The 17,279-nt window shown below is 53.7% G+C and overlaps 6 protein-coding genes across 6 annotated transcripts; 1 reads left to right on the top strand and 5 right to left on the bottom strand.

Annotated features, from left to right (window-relative positions):
* Positions 1–148: 148 nt before the first annotated feature.
* VTN31DRAFT_3329 (uncharacterized protein) lies at positions 149–2,151 on the bottom strand (the record flags this gene model as incomplete). Its single annotated transcript, XM_069403596.1, has 2 exons — positions 149–462; positions 528–2,151. The coding sequence occupies 2 exons, from the start codon at positions 2,149–2,151 to the stop codon at positions 149–151; spliced, it is 1,938 nt and encodes a 645-aa protein (XP_069262762.1).
* A 1,503-nt stretch (positions 2,152–3,654) lies between these two features.
* VTN31DRAFT_3328 (60S ribosomal protein uL24) lies at positions 3,655–4,357 on the top strand (the record flags this gene model as incomplete). Its single annotated transcript, XM_069403595.1, has 3 exons — positions 3,655–3,673; positions 3,810–3,922; positions 4,088–4,357. 3 exons carry the CDS (start codon positions 3,655–3,657, stop codon positions 4,355–4,357), a joined length of 402 nt encoding a protein of 133 aa, XP_069262761.1.
* Positions 4,358–5,257: 900 nt separating this feature from the next.
* On the bottom strand, positions 5,258–6,113 carry VTN31DRAFT_3327 (uncharacterized protein; the record flags this gene model as incomplete). The annotated part of the gene is made up of 2 exons (XM_069403594.1): positions 5,258–5,987; positions 6,076–6,113. The coding sequence occupies 2 exons, from the start codon at positions 6,111–6,113 to the stop codon at positions 5,258–5,260; spliced, it is 768 nt and encodes a 255-aa protein (XP_069262760.1).
* A 509-nt stretch (positions 6,114–6,622) lies between these two features.
* VTN31DRAFT_3326 (uncharacterized protein) lies at positions 6,623–9,880 on the bottom strand (the record flags this gene model as incomplete). Its single annotated transcript, XM_069403593.1, has 1 exon — positions 6,623–9,880. The coding sequence occupies one exon, from the start codon at positions 9,878–9,880 to the stop codon at positions 6,623–6,625; it is 3,258 nt and encodes a 1,085-aa protein (XP_069262759.1).
* Positions 9,881–10,575: 695 nt separating this feature from the next.
* On the bottom strand, positions 10,576–11,732 carry VTN31DRAFT_3325 (uncharacterized protein; the record flags this gene model as incomplete). Its single annotated transcript, XM_069403592.1, has 4 exons — positions 10,576–11,032; positions 11,099–11,429; positions 11,508–11,539; positions 11,608–11,732. 4 exons carry the CDS (start codon positions 11,730–11,732, stop codon positions 10,576–10,578), a joined length of 945 nt encoding a protein of 314 aa, XP_069262758.1.
* An 804-nt stretch (positions 11,733–12,536) lies between these two features.
* On the bottom strand, positions 12,537–15,317 carry VTN31DRAFT_3324 (uncharacterized protein; the record flags this gene model as incomplete). Its single annotated transcript, XM_069403591.1, has 2 exons — positions 12,537–14,882; positions 14,937–15,317. 2 exons carry the CDS (start codon positions 15,315–15,317, stop codon positions 12,537–12,539), a joined length of 2,727 nt encoding a protein of 908 aa, XP_069262757.1.
* Between the last annotated feature and the right edge of the window lie 1,962 nt (positions 15,318–17,279).

The raw sequence follows: 17,279 nt of genomic DNA, 5'->3' as shown, positions 1-17,279 counted from the left end.
GAATCCAGTCGAAATATAGACTCCCACCCGGTTTGATTTAAGGTTGGCAGTATCCACATGCTTTAATTTATTGCAAACACCCAGAACGCCTGGCCAATTTATGTGATGTATCCCACAACCACCCTTGAAGAAACGTCATGATACACAATCAATCTTCAATTGGACATGGCACCACCTCGAAGACATCTTCTTGATCATCAAGGACGCGATTGCGCTCTGGCGTCGCAAAGATGCACCCTTCTCGCTCAAGACCGAAGCCAATCTTCCTGCGCTGCCTCTGCACCGCTTCGAACACTTGCCGTGCCCGCTCCAGGTCTGAATAATGCCCATGCAGCTCATGATACGCCTCGATGGCGGTTTCGTTGGCCGGGAAAATAATCGTATCATGCTCGCGCGCGGTAGCGACGTCTGGTGTGATGATGGCCCCATCCTCGTCACGGAGGTATGGCGCCATTCCGTCCCCTAGAAAAAAGAGGCAAACGATTCGTAAGTGACAGCTCAATCTGTGAACATAAATACCACCTTACCATTGCCTGGGAATGTCGGACCATTTCCATACTTCGAGACCTGAGGCTGGATGTGCGCCGCTTGCACATGTTCGCGCAACTCGTCGGGTTGAAATCGCTTCATCGATCTGGGACAATCGGCCCATAAACATGACGTTTGGTTCTTGAGATGGCACTTCCGTACGTGGCGACGAAGCGTATGCGCATCATGGAGCTCAGCCTGGCAGCCTTCCCACTCGCACACATAGATCGGAAATTCCGGGACTGGTGAAGACTGTGGGTGAGGCAAAATATCTTCCCCTGCCTCTTTCGGACCGTTCGAGGGTGTGAAATGTAAGGAACTTCCGTGTTCGGACTCGGGAGAGCGATCGCTTCTAGGAGTGGCCACCGAGGGTCCTGCCCCGGGCCATGCAACGTCGTGAGCTGGGGTAGTTTGCCTTGACTGATATCGAGCAGAAAAATAATTGGTCAAGGGTGACATGGGTGCAGTCGCGTCAAGCGCGTCCATCGGTGTTTCTTGGACAGAGTCTCCTGATATCCCGTCGTCTCTGTCATGGCGGCGTGGTTTGATAAGCGGGGAGAGATCGACTTTGATATCTTCGAGTCGTGGTGCGGGCGGCCCATCGGAGTCAACCAAGTCCCATCGGAACGTTTCCAAGTCGGTTTGGGTATTGACAGCTGAGAAGTTCTCTCGCAGTTCCTTCAGATGATGATTGAGCGGCGCCTCGGTGGGGTGGTGGCCAGCCGCTCTCAAGATATCCCGGGCGATTGTGTCTGCGTTATAGGAGACACGTTCTGGTAATACATCGGACGGGCGTAGAGCTTGAGCAATGTCTTTTCTGTTCCGGATATGGGAAACTTCAGGGCTGTCGCCTCGCTCATGACCTTCTTCGGACTTGGAGTTCCGATTTCCAGGTCCAAGATGTGCAGGAGGGCTCGACAATGGCGATTCAGCCGTTCTGGCCAAACTCTCTACAATCGCTAGCACAGGAGAGTGACGATTCGGAGCTTGTCCCGTGGGATTTTCTAACCGAGGTTGCTTTGACGGCGAAACCATCATGTTATCTTCATCGCTCCTTGGTTGTGTTGAGTCCATAATCTCAATAGTTGAACGATATCGCTTCTTAGATCTCTCATCCGAATCGGGTGATGGGCGGAGGACCTGCCCTTGGGGAAGGATGGACCGTATCTGTATACTTGACTCCTGTTCGGCCCCAATGGTTGTAGCCGATACGGCATTATTCGATGATGGTGCTGTAATTGACGGCTCTGCCACCCCATGATTGGCTAGGGCAGCTGCAGCGGCCGATTGCTCGGTATGAGAGGAAGCTGAAGTGTTTCGCATCTTCGGAATAGAGACTGGGTTTGGACGATCGGAAAATGGAACCGCGGTAGTGGTCGCTAAACCCCGGGCCGGCTCCGAAAGAGCCCCTGCTGGAGTGGTCTGATCTAGACACGTCTGATCGCCGATATTACTCGCGCGCACAGCAAAGAGTAAGCATTGCGTCAGAGCCTTTCGATCAAAAACCAAACCATATGACTCCAATTCATCCACGAGGTCGGAATACGTCTGATCCTTCCGGAAAACCCGACATAAGAACTGGAAGGAAGATTCCCGCTTGTCCGCGTTCAATGGATTTCTCATCAGGAGCTCTGATACTGCTTGCGCCAGCCTCTGCTGTACCGTAGTCGAAGGTGAATCTTGTCGTGCTCGTGATGAACGAACCGGGTTTCTGGATCGGGAAGAGAACTGTGAATTCTCGGGGGCAGTTCTATTATGCCCGGCGGGGACTTGTGAAACGACATAGGGATTTGGATTAGGGCTTCTGTTTGCTGGATCTTCTGCCGCATCTGGTCCTCTAGTAGTTGGCTGATCTTGACTTGGATGATTCCGCATCGTACCCCTCCTGGACTGGAGACTGGGGAGATTCTCGCGCGTTTCAGGTCCTAGCTCTTCCTGCGCTGAAGTTTGATGACGTGGATGATGTGTTCCTGGTCGCTGCGGAAGATTTGCAGACTGGTCTGTCGGTGGTTTTTGAGAGATATCTGACGAAAATAGCGACCTGGGATTCTGTGAGGAATTCCCTTGGGGGATGTCATGAGCACCAGATTCGCGGCTTCGTTGCTGATCTGAATTGACGATATCCGGTACCAGTTCACTCCGCTGATCCTGTGACAAACTTCGCAAAGGATGAGTAGAAGAATCAGGCCGTAAATAGGAACTTCTATAGGCAACATTGTGTGGTTGGAGAGCATTCGGCTCAGAAGCGGACGATGAGGTGTTTATAGGCGGGTGGCTGGATTCCGGGATGGTGGAGGGCAGCGCATTCTTGTGCGACTGCGGATGTGCCATAGTGTTTGATAACACCGTAATTCTCTGAGATTGGGAGGCGCGCTCTCGATACTGGGTGTCGTCGACGCTTTCGAGACCTGAGATCAGAACAAAGATGCATCGTATCTAAAGGTAACCAGGTCCGTTCAGTTGTTCGTTGGTGAGCTCTCCCAAGCCAGCAACGTCCTATTCTTCGATAGCGCCGGTCGAGCAGTCACCAAGCGACGCCGTCCTTATCGCGAGCGACTCAGCAATCAAGCTGGCGCAATCAACCTGATTCGCGCATGAATGTAAGTCATGGCCTCCATGCAGGATGTTCCTAACCCAAAGGATGAGGTGTTTGAGGGTTACCAGTACGGAGTACGCAATCAGATGAAAAACTCGAAAGTACTTGTACTCCGTACTGATTGAGTCAAGCGCATGGCCGGACGAGACCGTCTATGGGGTTGCGATCTTATCCTGGAGACCTGGAGTCCCGCCATCGTCGCGGCGAAGCATTGAGATCGATTGCTCAGATTGCCATTTGATGATTGGCCGAAAGCTTGAACGCAAAGTTCCAAACCATTCGCGGTTTTCAATTTTCATTTTTGAAGATATGAATTTGCAACTAACCAAATTCGGCTAATTCAGTGGAACTTCAACTGACGAATCAAAAGTGGTATTGCTGCTCTAAGCTAAGCGGCAGGTCATGTGACGCACAGTCGGAACTAACCACGCACATTTTCGGCTTAACAATTTCAAGACTTTGAACGAAGACCACACAACAACGACCCTTCCCTAGAGCCCCGTCAGGACGACGACACGCGCTCTGCAACAATGGCCAAAACTCACGCCAGTACGTTCATTCCGTGAAATTTCCCAGTGTCTTCGACTTGAATCATCCGGCGAATGAAGTGATGGCAGTTGGCAGACAACTGTATTTCGCATCCATGTTATTGAACCAGTTTCACTGACGGATGGCTTGACAACAGCCGTGTCTTCCTCGCGACGAAAGTCGCGCAAAGCGCACTTCAGTGCCCCCTCGAGCGTGCGACGTGTGATCATGAGCGCTCCTCTGAGCAAGGAGCTTCGTGAGAAGTACAATGTACGAAGTCGGCCCCATTTTTTTTTTTTTCCTTGAATCCGGTGCAATGAGCAGTTTTCCCTGCCCTACCCGTCGTTTTCTCCCAAATGAATTAGCAACGCCGCGAGTTGCCACGAAAATTTTACGAAAGGAAAACAAGAGTCTAACACGTTCCTACTGCAACAGGTCCGCTCTATCCCAATCCGCAAGGATGACGAGGTGACGGTCGTCCGGGGTTCGAACAAGGGCCGTGAGGGCAAGGTCACGAGCGTCTACCGTCTGAAGTGGGTCATACACATTGAGCGCCTTGTCCGGGAGAAGTCGAACGGCCTGAACGTGCCCATTGGCATCCACCCGTCCAAGGTCGTCATCACGAAGCTGAAGCTGGACAAGGACCGGGAGAATCTGCTGGAGCGCATCAAGAAGAGGCGGGAAGAGAGGAAGTCGTCGGCATAGACATTTGCTTTCCTTTTTTCTCTTTCCCTCTGTCCCGTTAATAGCGAATGCTGCGTTAAATCCTACAAAAAATGTGATATGTCATGACGGGTTCGTTCTTCCTCGAAACGGGTGCGCGAATGGAATCTTTGATTTCCTGTTGATTGCGTTTTCTACTCGTCCAAGGAGGGCTGGACAGGGAGCGGTGCTTCAGGGATGAGCGGAGATTGGGTTTCTTGGTCTCGAAGGCCAAAATGGAATGCTGGTATGACATTGCTGCATCTGCCAATGGGCGCGTCAGAGCTTCTTTTGGAGGGTCATGGTCGGGAAAAGGGGCATAGATTCTAGCCTACACCTGAATCCCAGACACAATCCAAAGACAAAAAAAGGCCTTGCCAGAGGAAGTTCTGATAGCGATCCAGTAGCAACGCAGCAGGGAGACCAAAACTCCTCTCTCTCTCTCTCTTCCAACTCCCCTCCCATCAAAGTCGAACGCCACCAGTTTATCTCCTCGTTACACCAGCAATAACTTTTCTAAAGTTGTTGCGGTCCATGGTTCTCGAGGTATACGTCTGGTGAATATCGAACCTATCGGAGGAAGAGGGCTCATTTAGCTCTACCCTCTTCCCCGTGTCTCATCCGCAGACTCTGCCCGAAGCTGGCCCTGGTCAGTTGCGGAGGGTTAGGGTTTGATGGTGAGATACAAGCATAAAACTCTTCGTAGGCAGTAGTAGTAAGTAGTATATAGATCTATGTACTTCAGAATCGAATTGATTATACTGAACATTGAGATTTCTAAGACACCCCAAATCAAATCAAAAGCATCCAGCCAAGCAACACGATACTAGAACCGAAACACGCTGACGCATGGATATCACAATGCAAAAGACAAAAATATAGTTACAAGAATAGATCCAGCCCTTAGCTGCTCGACCCGACGCATCTGTCCCAACCCGGTAGCCCACATCCCATGCCAACGAAGAGATATACCAGGAAAATAATCACAATCACCAACAGCACCATCACCTTGACATTCTTCCACCACATCTTCCTCCGGAGTCCGCGCGACCTCATGCGGAAATCGTGCGCACTACCACCCAGTCGATCCGTCTTATCGACCAGCAGATCGATCCGCTCCCCACGCTCCAACACCCTCTCGATATTCTCCGTCATGATATCCCGCACACTATCAATCTCGCGCCTTGCCGACGCAAGCGAATCCGACGGCGGCGCCGTGTTATAGCTCTGCAGCAGTCCCCGCAGCTCCGAGTTAAACGCCGCGCATCCATACGCCGGCAGACTCGCATAATCCGTCGTCGACGGCGGATACGCCGCAAGAAACCGGCGCTTAATCTCGAGCAAGAACGCAAAGGGGATGCGGCGGCCTTGCTCCGTCGTCGCCACCACGAGATAACTCAGCGAGCTGTGCGAGGACGGCTCCTGTGACGGCGTCTCATTTTCGGCGCTGGCGGTCGACGGCGAGTCCGCGATGTAGTGCACGAAGAGCCGATCGTGCGTGTAGGTGAGTTTCTGCGGTCGGTCGTGCGAGATCTTGGGGAGGATGATGGAGGCGAGGGAGGAGGCGGAGGTCATCGACGCCCCCGGGGCGGAGTGTTCGGCGAGGATTGTTGTGCCATGGGCGATACAGGAGCTTTTTGGTTCAAAGTTGTTAGTATCGCGATACTCTTTTTTTTTTGTTCGGCGAGCTTGCAAAGCATGCTGATTGTGGATGCGCTTACTAGAGCAGTGAACTCGGAGGCTTTGATGAAGACGCCATGACCAAGTCAAATGATGGATTTCTAGCAAAAACAATTCTCCTGGGAAAATGCGGTCGACTACTAGAGATTCCTGGAATCGATTCCGCAGGAGTCTCTTTCACCAGAGGCCTTGATGCGGTGACGTCGACGTCTCGTTCAAGCGGTCGATCACATGATCCCTTCTTACTTTTCCCAATCGGGCAGTCATTCGGTGTGCGAGCTAAGCCAGTTGACCTTTTAGATGGCACATTGAACTCAAGGTACGGAGAATTACTTGTTGATGACTCGATTGAAGACTGAATCACATTCCCATACAACGCTATTAACCTACACCAACTGCTAAAAAATGTCTTGACAAAGCGCTCAAACTGCCAACATACCTAATGCCCAAGGAAAAAATGTCTATCAAAAGGAGTGGGTATCTCTGTAATGGTCTTCAACCAAATGCACAAAGAACGACGTTTAATCATAACGAAAAAAAGGGGAAAAAAGAAAAAAAAGAGAGAGAGAGAGCGAAACTCCGTCAGGATCAATTGGAAGAAGCAGCGTCGTGACCGTTGGACCCGGTATGGCCATTCTGCATCCAACGAATGGTTTCTGCGCGACGAGCGACAATGTCCTCTCTGCGCACGACGTTCCTCAGCGCCTCACTCGCCTGAATGAGGCCGTCGATGCTGATGGCGTGGTTTGTCATTTGATGGTTGACGTAGGTGTAAACCGCTGCCGAATTCGAGCAGGCGAGCAACTGCGGCTCGTTTAGTTTGAGCAAAGCAAGAGCCACTTGGAACAGAAATGTGCTTCCGGAGCCGCTCGACACTGTCGTGTCATCGCTTTGCTTGCTTGAGCTGCCATTTCTGGTCCCATCCTTGGAGGCAGTAGCTGGAGTCCCTCTTTGCGGCGTGCTGGTAGCGTTGAGGCAGAGAACCACATCCCAGACTCGATACAAGGCCTCGGCAGAAAGACAGTCGGTGAACACAGACAGAAACCATTGAAAGGTCAACGCCTCCAGCTCAACTCCCAAGTTGTCCAGGTGCGCAGAGAGCCTGGGGAGGATTTCTCTGATGTATTGTCTGAGAACATGTTGATCGGCGCGAGAAGCAAGCAGCCCGTGATCATAGTAATGCTGAGGCAGGATGTTCTCAATCATCGAAGCCAGGAGCCAGAAAGCATCTTCCGCAGTCGGCATGATTAATAAAAGCGAGGCAGCAATCAGATTCATGCCCTGGCAATATCCGACCTCGGGATTGCGGCGTGAGTAGGCCAGGAGAACTTCCCTCAGCTTGGCGACTCCAGGCCCCTTCCGAAAAAACACGTTGTCTGTCAGCGTGCGGTGGATATCCATGTCAATCTGGGCGACGATCTCCTCGTCGACTTTGGCAGCGCCAACCCCATTGACCAGCTCATCATAGTAACCGGGAATACGCATTGCCGAAGCGCCGGTACACTCCGCCCAGATTTTGGCACGATGAGCTACTGGAATGCCTCCCAGAACCAAGGACCGGAACTCGCGCCACTTGTTCCGGCCAACCTTGCCTTTATTACCCAATCCTGCGATGCCAACCACTTCGCCGTCGGCGAGTGACACCTCCGGCATGGCAAGTGACAGGTTGGCACGGTCAGGATCCATCGCTGCAGCCGCTTCACCTTCTCGTCGTCGTTCAGCGCGAACCTTGCGAAGGAATTCATTCCACCTCTTTGTTCGTTCGCGCTGAAGGTTGTCATGTAGTTCAGTCAGCTGCTCCAAAAGCATTTTTACTGGCTCCTGCTCGCTCGACGTAGCACCAGTACTCGCGTGCCGGGCCGGATTACTTGACCCGGCGAACTCTGGGGAATCTGCGACGACGGCTGACGTAGATGATGTCGGCCGAGTATTGGAACTGACACAGGGCCCTCCAGATTTGTCAACGGCAATGGAGGAGTTTGCCTTCTTCACATCTTCATCCGCGGTGATTCTGACGATGGGCGCCGCAGAAGGCGTGTGCGACAGCAGCTCAGTTGGATTGGTGGCGATGCGTAGGTAATCCTGCCAACGCTTTGGAGGAGGTGCGTCAGGCTCGCCATCGTCGAAAGACGCAAGCGTTGCTGATCGAGTCGTGGAAGGACCGTCAACATTGCGGTCCTCCAACCCGCCTTCTTCGTCGGGAAACTCCTCACTACGGTAGCTGCTGATGGTTTCTGCCATGCTTGACCGATTCGCTTTATTTTTCAGCACAATGGGCTCCTTTTGCCTCTTCCTCCGGCGCTGGTCGTATATGAAACCGAACCGATCGGTGAGCAGTTCGTCCGATTTATCGTCATCGTAGATGTGAGTAATAGTGGGAGGCCGCGATTCCATGGGGAGAATGGCATCCATCTCGACCGGGCCAAGATTGGTGGCAACACTCTCCGGATTTCGGTCCGGATTCGGTCCATGAGAGATGCTCCCGGCTGGGGCGCGGCGTTGCCTGGTTGCGCCGCCCGAAGCAGACGGCCTGTCTGGAAGAGTGCTGACGCCCGTGGAGCTATTGATGCGCTTCAACGCCGCTACTGCAGACAGGCCACCCTTGGAGGACGAGGGTGTCAACGTACCAGTGTCTCTCCTGGTTCTGTCTTGTACAGCGGATGGCGTTTGGCTGGAAGCTCTGTTGCTTGTAGCGACGGAATTCCTCGCCTGCCCGTTGCCTGCAAACAGCCTCACGGTCCAGGACGCGATGGAACTCGTCGACTTGCGTGAATGGATGCTGGCATCATCTGCGCCATCTTTCCGGTGAGATAATCCCACGGGAGACTCTGACCTGCTCTGAGGCGGCTGAAAGACGTCACCATCTAAAGGTTTCCGGCGACGGCTGTCCGTCCCAGGAGCAGTCTGACCAACTTCTTCGCCAGGTGAGTCGACGTCACCGACTATGCTGCTTGCCCGACTGGTTTTGCGGCTGGTATTGGTGCTTCCGAAGAAGTAATCTTGCCACGAGCGCGATGTCCGCTTGTTCCCCGGACCGGAACCATTGCTCGAGGCTCCCGACTTGGCGTCAGTCTCGTTTTGGGCCAGGAAGGTGGACGATTGGAAGTCTGCCCACTCGGATTTCCCCACCGGATCCAGCATCGCTTGACCCATCAGTCCATTGAGAGTCGAAGACGTGCGCGGGCTCCCGTTCTCGCCGTCATGCGAGCCGGATCTCAATGTGTTGTCCAGTTCCTGCAAACGACGCTCGATATCCTGGCTGGAGACGGATACCTCGCGTAGCATCCGCTTGAGTTCTCTCTCCCGAGCATCGGCCCGCCGACGCAACTTCGAGATCTCGGCATCTCGCAGTGCGAGATCGCGCGCAAATTGTCTGACCAGTTTGACCGCGCCGTTGCGCTCAATCAGGCGCTGAATATGCGCATCGTCGGCCAGATGCAATGCGCCGGGGACATCAGCGGTAGAGACCGAGTCATCGAATAGGGCCGCTCGCCCGCAATTCAGCGACAAGTTCGCGGTCAACTTATCCAGCGTCTCCTGGCGACTGCGCCGGATCTCGCGCGCGCTGTCGCTCTCGGTGCCGCCCTCAGCTAACAAGGCTTGACTGAGCGCATGGTTCAAGGCGGGCTGGCCGCGGAACCCTTCCGGAGACGCGTCGGGAGACAGCGACGGGAACGAGGTCAGATCTGCCGCGGTGGTTGTCGTGGTTGTATTGGAGGATGACGTGGAGTGATGTTTGTGCGGTTTCGACCGGGCGGATCTAATGGTCTGACTTCTGCGCGAGGAAGATGACGTCTGCGACGAGGAACGGCGTTGTGATGCTGCTGCACGTGCGGCGTCCGCCATGACTCGTATGGCGTGCACACCCAGTTGGAAGAAGAAGGGGATAAGGACCGCATCAAGGGCTCCAGAGCAGGATACACACGAGGTTCGGCGATATGAATCTTTTGGAGAGACGCGACACGCAACCCTAACACTAACAGATGACGGAATGTGCAGCACGTGATGCGCCGAGGTGGATCATGGCGAACGCGGGGAGCATGGCAGAACAGGACGAAGAAGAAGCATGGTTTGGGATCGGCAAATGATGACGCTTGATTTTTTGCTTTTTTTTTTTTTTTATTCTTTTCTTATTCTCTTTGAGAGGGGCGGGATTCTGGATATGTATGATGCGTTGGCCCAACTGAATGGTGACGATCCAGGCTTGGATTTGCTTGCTGCAGCCCAATGCAGGCCTCCACCAATCATCATGACGTGCGTTCTGGTCACGTGAGAACCATGGGTTTGATAAGCCCCGTGGACCACCATTTTATGAACGATGTACGGAGTACCTCTCGAGACCGGCTTTCTTTCAGGCTTCGAGTCGGGTTGAAACTTCAGAGTCGAACTTCAGAGGACAATCTTCTCTCTTCTTCCAATTGATTCCGCCCTGACCTGCTACTAGATTACAAATACTAAGTACTACTATCGTACTCAATGAAACGAAGATCAGACGAATTCTCGGTCCTATGAATCAGGAATGAGCCTGACATAAGGATATCTCACGCCAACTTCCCAGGGACAAACGGATGCCCGGCGCTGAGTCCTCCACAGACAGGCACGGCTTGACCATTGATATAGCTGCTCTCATCGCTTCCCAGGAACAGAACCACGCGAGCGACTTCATCCGCCACAGCTCCTCGACGAAGAGGATTCAATTGCCCAATCTTCTTCTCCGTTCCGCGAGCACGCGCGTTATCGTACATGACCTTTGTCATGCCTGTTTCGATGACGCCCGGGCATACGGCATTCACTCGGACACCCGTGCCCGTCAGTTGGAAGCAAGCGGTCTGGGCGATGCTGATGATCGCGGCTTTGGATGCGGAGTAATCGGTGGAGCCGGCATTGGAGCGGAGGCCGGCTACCGAGGCCGTGCAGATGATGGAGCCCGAAGGATACGGTTTCGACGCAGAGGTGACTTGCATCGCTGGAGCAGCATACTTGACGGCGAGGAATACGCTAGACAAAGCCGTAAGCCAGCCGAGCCAGAGTTGGTGAAAGGTTGAAGATGAGGGATAATCGTACCTCAAAGCATTGACCTTCATCGTATTCATGAACTCATCCGAGTCAATCTCCGTGAAGATTGTCGGATGGCCGACGATGCCCGCATTGGCGAACATGATGTCCAGCCGACCGTACCGATTGATGGTATCATCCACGACAGCCTTGACGGAAGGTTCGTCACTGGCATCGAATTGACGAATATGCACATCGACGCCCGGGTAGAGCGACTCGATCTCCCTCTTATGGGTCTCCAGATGAGATGCGTCCGCGTCACAGAGGTAGACGGCCCTGGCGCCATTGCGGGCGAATTGATGGGCGCTTGCCCGTCCGATGCCAATGGGTGAGTTTGCCCCTATGCATGGAACATGTCAGAATGAGCTTCCGATGGAAGAGCTCCATAGTAGTAGCTCGTAGGTTTCTCAAAACGCACCAGTAACAATCACAACCTTATCCTTGACTCTCCTATTTCGCCGAATCAGCAACGATTGCAAGAAGAAAAAAGAGATTCAGATACGACTGTATTCGCGTACGGTCCTACAGAGTCCGAGGCAACCTGTCGAATCCGGGGGATGTCCTCGAACATGCCAGCATCAGGAATACCCTCGACCAACTGTTGACTCAGGGCTTGGAGACGCCGTTTGGGTGCGGATGTCATGATTTGCTAGTCCAGTCTAGAGCGATCCAGAACAAGTGCGGAAAGGAGACATGGAAATTATCAAATGAACTCAAGGACAACTTGTATGTACTTGTAAATGCAATACCTAGTAATAGTAAACAGGACTTCGGACTGAGCGCTTTAAATCATTCATTCGGACAGCCTGCCGCGTTTAGAACTGGCATCTGCCGTTGGCCATCGGCGTTAAGCCGAGGCTTTTTTTTTTTTTCCCCGCTTGCTTATGTCATGCATGCATTGCCAAAGCACGAAGCCCTAAAATCTCCTTGAGGGATCTGACCAGATACCTATGCCCGTACGGTATTGAGCTGAGGAGCATTTCCACGTCTCTACGGGAGGGAAGAGGTAACGCACGTATGCTCTGAAGAGGCTTCAACCATGTACCACGCCTCATCACTTTGTCTCTTCCCCAAATTGAATCCACCGTTTACTTCCAAACACATACTGGGTAGCCGAATCAAGTCGAATTGACTATCCAAGAGTCATCGATCGAAAGGAACACAAAGAGAATCATACAAAGGAGCGATTCCAAACCAAAAGCACCGGTACATGTAAAACGGACAGTGACTCAATAGAGTCGGGTAAATAAACCAAAACTAAGTGACAAGGGGGAATAAAACATAGTATAGACCACAGGATAGCGCCGATCGAAACCAAAGCAAGATATCGAGGTACCTTCTCACAAAATCCCCGAAACTGTCGATTCGGGTTCTGGATTTGCTGGCCACTTCCCAAAAAAAAAAACTCGTCAGACCTCGCATCGCTCAGGCTGCTGCCCGCCCGCACTTAGGAAACGATCCGAGCTGCGGTGGGTGCTACGATCTCCTGGCTCGGTTGCTTCGAGACCGTTTGGGCCTGCGTCTGCTGGTCCTCCTCGTGGGCATGCTCATCATCATCCTCGACGATCTTGGTCGGGATGTCGCCCGGCGAGTACTGCTGGCTAGACCGCTCGGTGATGGTCGAGTTGCTCAACATCGACATGGAAGTGCTCGAGCGGTTGTGAACGAGATCCGGAGTTGGCGGGATGCTGGACCGGTTGGTCTCGCCCGTCTCGCTATTGTCGTCCCGCGACGACGTCTCGCGGCCATCTTCCGAAGGAGCCAGAGTGCTACCATCGGCGCGAGAAGTATCCGGATCCTCTTCCTCCGCACTTTGGGCGAGATGAAGGCCTTCCACGGCAGCCGCGCACTGCTCGCTGATGTTGCGGATGATGGCCGCAATGGAATCAGTCTTATCCTTGAGATACCGATCCGCGACGTCCGGCATGCTGAGCTGGGATAAGCGTCGCTGCTGCTTGTCATCCGCATCATTACTTGAGTGGTCACCGAGGCTGCTGCCGCTTCGGACACCGAACATGCGAGTGCGGGATGACTGGCGAGAAAGTCGGCGGAAAGGTCGTGGGCTTCCCGTGACGGAACGCCGGCCTGACTCCGACGACTCTTCTGCGTTCTCGTCATATTGCTCCATGTAGTCACTGAGGTCGCTCGGCGTGGCCAGGTTCCGGATGATGTGCTCCATGTGATGCGTCTGGCCTTCGATCAGACTCCGCAGATGCACCACAATCCGCTGAGCCTCGTCGCGCTGGCGAGTGAGTGTTGCTGTGGCGTGCTGCAGGGACTGGATCTCCTTCTGGTTGCGCTTCCGTTCGCGCTCCAGTTCTTCTGCAATTTCTTGCTGGAGAACCAGAGCCTCCAAAGCATCGTCACGCTGCTTCTCGGTGCCAGAGAGACGCATCGTAAGGCGAGCCAGATCGTCCTTCTGCTGGTCAATGAGCGCAGTAAGGCGGCGGTTTTCGCGCTTGTGGTTCTCGATCTTGACCTTAAGCTCGGACGTCTCCTTGGTGAGCTGCTCCGCAAAGGCCTGGAACTTGAGGAACTGCTGCTTCCAGGTCTCCAATTCCTCCACCAAGAAGTTGTTCCGCTTCGTGACCTTCGAAATCTCGGTGTCCATGCGACCCTTGAGGTTGATGAAATCTTGCCATGCCTCCATCGCGTCGCGCGAATACTGGTTGCGCTCGCGAATGATTTCGTTCAGGTGCCGCATGGAGACCTTGGTCATAAGAGGCTTCTTGACCGAGCCGCCAAACAGCGCCTTCACGCCGGTATTCCGACCGAGTTTCTCGCAGACATGATCCATGACGCTCATCACCGCATCTTGGTTCCACCAGGCGGGATCCTCGATGCATTCCACCTCGCCCTTCATGACGATGATCTGGCCCGCCGGAACCAACTTGCCGCCTGCATAAGCGGACCGAAGATGCTGGGGGACACCAGACGGGGTCACTTCACCATTCAGGGCCTGGGTCAAACGGGTGATGAACTTTGTGCGCTGCTTGGATGTCAAAACGTTCGGAGGCTGGGAGGTAAGAACGAAGTTGCGGTCCAGATCGACAACTAGGGCGTCGGGCGGCGCCGTGAACAGAGAACGGCACTCCGCCGTGATACCCAGTATGTACGGGCCAGGCTCCTCGACAAGCTCCTTGGCATGACGGGCATGCACGACCGGAACATACAAGCCACTCCACTCGTACACGCGTACGCAGAAGCGGATGGTTTCAGCGGCGATGGTGAGCATCGCAGGGTAGTGGCTGATGAAGATAATCCGGCGAGTCGGCGACACGGCCGCTTCGATGACGCCGACGATGTTGGGGATGGACAAGCAGTGGAAAAGTGGCCACATTGCGAAGTTCTGGAATCCGGTGGGCGATGACGGGAATTGGTAGCAGAGGGCATAGTCCTTCATGTCGATGCGGACCAGATCATTCAACCGCGGGGCGGGAAAGCTCAGGATCCGGGAGACTTCTTCCGCATGGAAGAGGTTCGTGGCCTTGTTCCAGTGAATCCACATCCCTCGGAGGTAGTCTCCAAGCAGATCGTAGAGCGGGTACCGTGACAGGAAACTCAGACAGTAGGGGATCCAATAGGTCTCATCCGGGTTGTCGAAGAAGTCGGGTTCGGTCTTTCGACGTAGATCGCGAATGGTCTCGGCTCGTTTCTCGTCCGCCCGAGACCAGACTCGAAGAGCAATCCCATACAGGGTGTGCGAGGAGTCCTGCTGGAGGACAAAGGAATGATGAGCACAGTGAGGCTGCGTCTTGCCGGTGCAGATTTCCACATCATGGGGGAAGCAAGCCTGCGGCGGTGCATTAGAAGATGGCCAGAATTCGATGACTCAACACACACTTACCCGCATTGCGGCATGCAGCTCTCGCGCAATCTCATTGTCCTGCTCAAGGCGAGGACTGCTGCCGAGGATTTCGGGCAACCAAAACTGGGGAATGGCGCCCTTCATGTGCTGGATCTTGCCCTGAGGGGGCGGAGGGGCCTTCACCCATTGTGATGGCTCTCGGCCAACGCCACAGACCATGTAGGCATGGGTGAGGGTCTTTGGTGTTCGCTGAGTCTGCTTCAGATTCAGCGTCGACGGAATGGGTTGTGTGATGCGGGAGTGCAACGATGACGTCCGACTGGGGATGACGAGCGAGTTGTCTCCCTGGTCGCGCGTCACCGGCCGGTCCCGAGTCGACGGCCGGACAAAGGACGAGTGATCTCTCAGAGAGGGAGCCATTTCCGCACGCGATGGGCAGCGAAGATCCAGTGTTTGGGGGTGGCTCCGAGGGAATTGGAGACGACGTCAGGACCGAAAAAGGAACAGATCCGCCAGGCAATGGCTACAACAATGCTGCAATCCGGTTGCACACGCCAACTTGGGAGGGGGGCCCTTGATCGGGAACACACAGGGGCACAATGGCCACAGAGTCGGTAACGAAAGAACGATACCAGGACGAGGAGACTGATTCCTCTTCTCGGAAGAGACGGGAGGGTGCCAGGGGCCCAGGCAAATCACTTCCAGCGCGACACGATACACATCTCCTGGATGAGTTTTGGCGGGGGAAAGGAGCTTCTGAGAGGTCGCGGACGTCGCCCAGGACACCGAGGGGGGTGGGTGCAAGGAAAGGAGAGGAAAAGAGAGCGAGCGGAGGACAACGAGAGACAGGCGAGCGCAGGGAACGAAGGAAAAGGGGAAGAGGAGGAGAGGGAGAGACGGCGGAGCAAAGTCAAGACTTGATTAGGGCATGGCAATGGAGCCTTCAGGGGATGCTTTGGAATTAGGGGCGTTCCAGTTTCCACCACCAATCGGCTTCAGATTCGATGGCTCATTGACAGTGGAGAGTCGTGCAGGGGCACGCATATACATTGCCTAGACCCTAAAAGAGTGCTAAAACGTGCGCTAGAAATGATCGGGGGACAAGCTGCGGAGGCATGCCTAGCCAAAAGCCAATGTCATGCCGCCGCTGCTCGTGGCGACTGGGTCCCCTAGTCGGCCCGGCTGGAGTTAGTCAGGTACAATGAGCTTTCCAGGCCACTGATTTTGGCTCACTGAGAATGGTGCTTGGCTGCTTGCAATGCGTGGGGGGAGAGAGTTGGGGCCGTGCGAGCAGGTTCTCTTTTTTAGTTTTTTTGTCTGTGGTTTCCGAGCTGTTGTCCACTACGAGTTAATACAGTCCGCACGACACGATGGACGACCCTGGTCGATGCCGGGATCCATCGAACGTTGGCTGGTTGACTTTGCAATTTCTGATTCAGCACAGTACTCCGGATTCTGATGAATTTTGATGAACAATGGCCGGAGGTTGATGACCATTGTTTATTCAGGGTGATGCAGAATCCGCGAACCTGGGACAAGGCCCGAGCTCGGAACTTTGTTCAGCCGAGCTGCAAAACGAACTAATTTTTTCTTTTGGTTAGTGAACTCGGTTAGGTTACAGTTGTTCTGCATAATATCACAGCACGCAAGTTATCCATGATTAGTCAGCTGCTTTTCCAACTTTGCCAAGATAACTCAATAACCTCATACTGTAACTCGGTCCAACTCAATCAGGCTAGATCGCCTCGACTTGCGAGTTGTGTGGTTGCTCCGAGGTCCTCCAGGTTTCAATCACCATTCAACAAAATCTTGAAATCTGGTAACTATCGCACTTTGGATTCTGTCAACTTTCTCGTGTGAAGTACTCCGCACTCATCGTCAGTAATCATGCAATTCTCCGAGTCATGATGTCAGTGTCCATAGCCATTTCCATTTCACCAACTCCGATCTCGCTCTGTGGCGACCTGCGCCGTCGATTTTAGAGTTTATGATCCTCCACTCCTTCAACTTGCCCACATCCTCCGTCCTGCGGGCCTGATAAGAGTACGGAGTATGTCTCGCATTTTGTGCGCGACACAAACCGGAATCAAGCATCGCCATTCGGCAACCAGCCGCCGGAGGTCTGTATGTACAAATGTACATCTGCTCTCAACTTGTCTCAATGCTCCACCCCGATCGATTGGTAACTTACTTTGGTCGGCTAACTGAGCTCCGTTGTTGTCATTTACCTACCTACCTATAGGCCGCATGGCTGCATATTCGTCGACTCGTTCCTGAATCTCCACCATGCATGCGGCTGACGCAGGATTTCATGGAATGCGCATCGATTAATATTGCGTCTCTGGCTTTTTTTTGGCCTTAAGCGCCAACAGCTCTTGGAGC

This window comes from Thermomyces dupontii (assembly GCF_041956625.1).
Source record: "Thermomyces dupontii strain NRRL 2155 unplaced genomic scaffold VTN31scaffold_2, whole genome shotgun sequence".
NCBI classification, from domain to species: Eukaryota; Fungi; Ascomycota; class Eurotiomycetes; order Eurotiales; family Trichocomaceae; genus Thermomyces; species Thermomyces dupontii.
The sequence above is the reverse complement of the archived record's forward strand: the minus strand, read 5'-3'. Positions and strand labels throughout refer to the sequence as shown.